The sequence below is a fragment of the Ceratotherium simum genome, chromosome 17 (genome assembly GCF_057802395.1).
Source record: "Ceratotherium simum simum isolate JZ-2026a chromosome 17, ASM5780239v1, whole genome shotgun sequence".
In the NCBI taxonomy this organism is placed as follows: Eukaryota; Metazoa; Chordata; class Mammalia; order Perissodactyla; family Rhinocerotidae; genus Ceratotherium; species Ceratotherium simum.
Genome location: NC_141916.1, coordinates 17478003 through 17482405, shown reverse-complemented (window position 1 = coordinate 17482405; position 4403 = coordinate 17478003). Strand labels below are relative to the sequence as shown.

At 58.7% G+C, this 4403-nt stretch overlaps 1 protein-coding gene across 1 annotated transcript; it reads right to left on the bottom strand.

Annotated features, from left to right (window-relative positions):
* Positions 1–862: 862 nt before the first annotated feature.
* On the bottom strand, positions 863–1810 carry TMDD1 (transmembrane and death domain 1). Its single transcript, XM_087441965.1, has one exon. It carries the CDS (start codon positions 1808–1810, stop codon positions 974–976), a length of 837 nt encoding a protein of 278 aa, XP_087298091.1. The 3' UTR covers positions 863–973.
* Between the last annotated feature and the right edge of the window lie 2593 nt (positions 1811–4403).

Genomic DNA, 4403 nt, shown 5'->3' with positions numbered 1-4403 from the left:
TGTATTAGTGGATTGGAAGTTTATAGTCTGAAAATTCAATTTTACTTTGTACTGTACATCTTTTTACTTTAGAATTTGCAATAAAGGGTTACGTCAATCTTGTTTTCAACTCTCCTCTTGGACTGGCCTGTCATTCTGTCCTTGCTATTGCCCCAGAGCCCCTCAGCCCAGGGCGGGCGGGAGTCAAGCACTCCCACCCAGCAGGACCCCACCGCTGTCCTCTTGCCTGCCCCTGTGGCGGGGGACACAGTCGGAGCAGTCTGTGAGGACTCATCCAGGCTCAGCTCCTCGGAGGGGCTGGCAGTGCCCCCGCCACTCAGGTTGGGGGGAAAAGGTTGGGGGCTCCAGGTAGACCTTCTGAGGCCTGGCCTCAGTGAGGAGAGCAGCTTGGGGCCAGCAGCCCCTGGAAGGGGGCGTCCCTCTAGTTGTGCTGCCCCCTGCACACTCCAAGCAGGGCCTCAGAGTAAACAGAAGCTCCGCATCTTGTTCTGGTCCCATCATGAGTCCCAAGTTCCCTCACTGCTCACCCATCATTCCCTCTGGAGCTCCGACTCAGCTCAGGCAGCTCTGGGTTCAAAACCCTGACTATGCCACTAACTAACTAGTTGTGGCCAGAGTTCCCTTATGTGTCATGGAAATAATACCTTCCTTCTTGGGTGTTGAAAATGATATCAAATAATGTTTGTAACTGCTTAGCATAGGGCCTGGCACCCAGTTAGTGCTCAATAAATGGTGGCTCTTAGCGGAAGAGTAATTGCGAAGTAAGGAACTTAAGGGGGACAAGAATTGGGCGGGCCTGCCTCTGCGCCCCCTCCGTAGACTGGCCCCCAGCCCGTCCTTCCACTGACAGCCCACCCCGCTGGCTATGCGGGCCACTTCCAACGAATCGACAAACCGACTGCTCCCTCCTTTGCGCATTTCGTAAATTTTATAGTCATCGAAGGCAGCGCTCCTCCACGACCATGCCCCCACTTTACAGGCGGAGGCGAGGGGGGACCTGGCCGGCCCGCAGCCCAGACCGAGGGGGCGCAGTCAGGAGCGGCTGTGCTTCCCCCCGCCCGGGCCTCCCGGCGGGCCTGCGCGCGGCAGTGGCGGGCGGGCCGGGGCTGCAGGGCCACGCCGGGTCGCCGTCGCCGCCCGTGATCCACAGCGTGAGCAGGACGAGCAGCGCCCCGGCGCCCAGCGCCCCTACGAAGCCGGAGAGGAGGCCGAGCGCCAGCGGCCCAGCCCAGCCCGAGGGGTTCCGCTCGTAGGGCGCCGGCGGCAGGCGCTCCACGACCAGCTCCAGCTGGTCCCAGTCGGGCTCGGGGCCCGCGGCGCGGCGGGGGCGCGGGGGCGCGGCGGGCGCGGCGGGGGCGCCGGGCGCGGGCAGGTAGGGCTTCCCGAACCTGCGCAGCTGCAGCGTCGCCTGCTGGTGGAGGCTCTTGCCCAACTCCCGGGCCACGTCGGGGCGGCCGCTGCGCCGCAGGGCCCGGGCCACGCGGTCCCACGACAGGGACGGGGCCTCGGCCGCCAGCCAGGCCGCCAGCCCCTCCCGGCAGCCGTCGGAGACCTCCGCCGCCTCCCGCCGCCGCCGCCGGCCCGGGGGCTCCGGCCGCTCGGCCCGGGCCAGCCGGTCCTCCGAGAGCCTGGCCAGCTCGGCCTCGACGTCCGGCTCCGGCGCCTTCAGGAGCGACTGGAAGTGGCCGCACTCCTCCGGCGTCAGCAGCTCGGCCAGACGGACGGCCGCGTGAGGGCCCATGGCGTCCACGGCACCCGCCGGAGCCAGCGCCCAGCCCCAGAGCGCCAGGACCAGGGCCCGCGCCGCCATCGCCGGCGTTGACCGGGTGTAGGGCGGGGCTCCGAATGCCCGCGGGTGGGGGAGGGGCGCCTGACACCCTCGGAGCCGGGGGAGGGGCTTCCTACATTCAGGGACTAGGGGAGAGGGTGACCGACACGCAGGGACGCGGAGAGCGGTCTCCAACACAGGCGACTTGTTGAAGGAGGATCTCCCGACACCCAAGAACTAGGAATTGAGAGGTGAGAGTCTCCCAGAACCCAGGAATTGGAGAGTTTCCCAATACGCAGGGATTGGGTGGGACCCAGTCCCCCAGGAGGCTGGGATCCTGCACCCTTGTATTGAAATGCCTGCCCTAGGCCTCCTGGCTGTCCCACTAATGCCTCAAATTTAGCAAGTCTCCGACATCTCTTCTAACCCATTTATGGCCCCTCACCCTCCACCACAAGCCCCTGACCCCTTACTCTCCATTATAATGCTCCAATCAATTCCTAAGTCCTTTTCTTACCTACTAAATACTAAATATGCATAGCCTCTGTCACTTTCCATCCTCCCACACGGGTATCCAAACTCTCATCCTCTCCGGTCTGGATAAGGTTAGCTCCTCCTCCAGTCCCCACCCCCCATACACAAACTCTAGGGCCCCACTCACTAAACTTGTTTCCTTTCCCCAAGCAAGCTGGTCCTGGCTCTCTTTTGAATCTTGGCCTGCACTCTCTGCTCTGCCTGGGTCACTCCTCAGCTGACAGGTCCCTTTGGGGAAGCCCTCCCGGACTCCCGGACACATCCTTTGCCGGAGTCTCCATTAGGCCCCTCCTATCTTCTCCCACAGCACACTGCAGCTCTGCTTTTTTACTGTCTCCCCCACTGGACTGTAAGGTCCATCTCTTGTCCCCATAGCAACTAGTACATAATAGGTGTTCAGTAAAGACTTGTTGAATCAGTGTGTGAATTCTTAGCTTGCAAATCAGTCCCTGTCCACAAGCCGCCAACTCACTCCACCCAACAGGCTCACAGGCTTCATCATGGAGCCTCAGCTCTTCACAGGGCAGGGAAGGTGCAGTGGTGCTGTCCCAATGATTCCTCCAGCCTCACTTCCCCCTACTCCTGCCCTCACTTTATGCTCTTGTGACAAATAAGCGTTTGGTGCAGTTTCCAGCCTCCATAGCTTTGTCAGGCTGTACACAACGCTGCCCAGGAAGTTTCCCTGACACCACCACCACCACACCACGCATCAATCAGGGATCGTTTCTGGGCATTTTTTTTTTTTTTCCCCAAAGCCCCAGTAGATAGTTGTATATCATAGCTGCACATCCTTCTAGTTGCTGTATGTGGGACGCGGCCTCAGCATGGCCAGAGAAGCGGTGCGTCGGTGCGCGCCCAGGATCCGAACCAGGGCCGCCAGCAGCGGAGCACGCGCACTTAACCGCTAAGCCATGGGGCCGGCCCATGGGCATTCTTGAGATAGTCTGTGCATCCTCCATCAGGACACTTATCTGGAAATTAATTGAGGATTTATTCAACATTTACTGTGTCTTCTATGTACCAAATATTGTGCCAGATGTGAGAATATGAAAATTTTGATATGGTCCCTCCTCAAGCAGCTTTATCCAATAGTATTTTCAAATGATCCATTTTTGAGCTTTTCTCACCCTGTATTGTTGGCTCACCAGAACAGTGGCTGTGTTTAACCATTTCTGTATCTCAGTGCTACACAGTGTCTGCAGAGTAGGTGTGCAATAAATCAACTCGAGTGCAAGGGGGGTCTGGACCTCCAAGGGCCGAGGGCTGCGGTCACTGAAGCCTGGGGCAATGCCCTGGAGCTCCCCTATCCAGGCACACACAATTGTTTCTCTCCAAGGGGAAACCATTTGCTCTATAAGGTCTCCCCTTGGGCTTGCTTGGCCTCCTGAGACCCCGGGTACGCCCTGAGCCCTGAGCCCGTGGCAGCCTGGGGGCCTGCCCCCCTTGCACTCCGGTGCATTTTCAATCATTGTGCTCAGAGCATTCAAGGACCTCAGGAAGTTGTGGGTCCAAACCTCTCACAGGCTTTTCCAGCAAGATGCTCTTTCCTAGTTTTCTTTCCCAGTTTATGATGACCCATCAAAGATAGTTTGGGGACTGACAGATGGTGGCAGACAAAGGATCCCATGTGACCTTAAAGACTGGAACTCACTGTCTCCAGGCCCTGCCCTCTGCCCACTTTCCTTCCATCCAAGAATGGAATACAAATACAGTCCTAACTCTAGCTCTGGTCAACAAGGGCCGTCCAGGTTCTGGGTGAGCCTTCCTCTTCAGCCTCCCTTTCCTCCACGCATTCATTTATTCATTCATTCACTCATTCAGCAAACATGTGAGCTCTTCCTTCTCCTCCTATTTCAGGGCTCTGGGGATACAAGTCAGCCCCAATTCTGAGCCTCTGAGAGCTCAGAATTGCAGGAGGGCCTTCCCTGTCCAGGGGCTCCTCACCTGCTAGCCTCAGTGCCCAGCGCCTGGACAGGAGTCCCACGTGATGTTTTGTTGAAGGAACAGAAACACCCACAGAGCCACACCCATGGCACCAGCAGACTGGGATGCCCAAGCATTCCCCAGAGGGCTCCCCACATCCTGCTGCCCGCAAGAAATC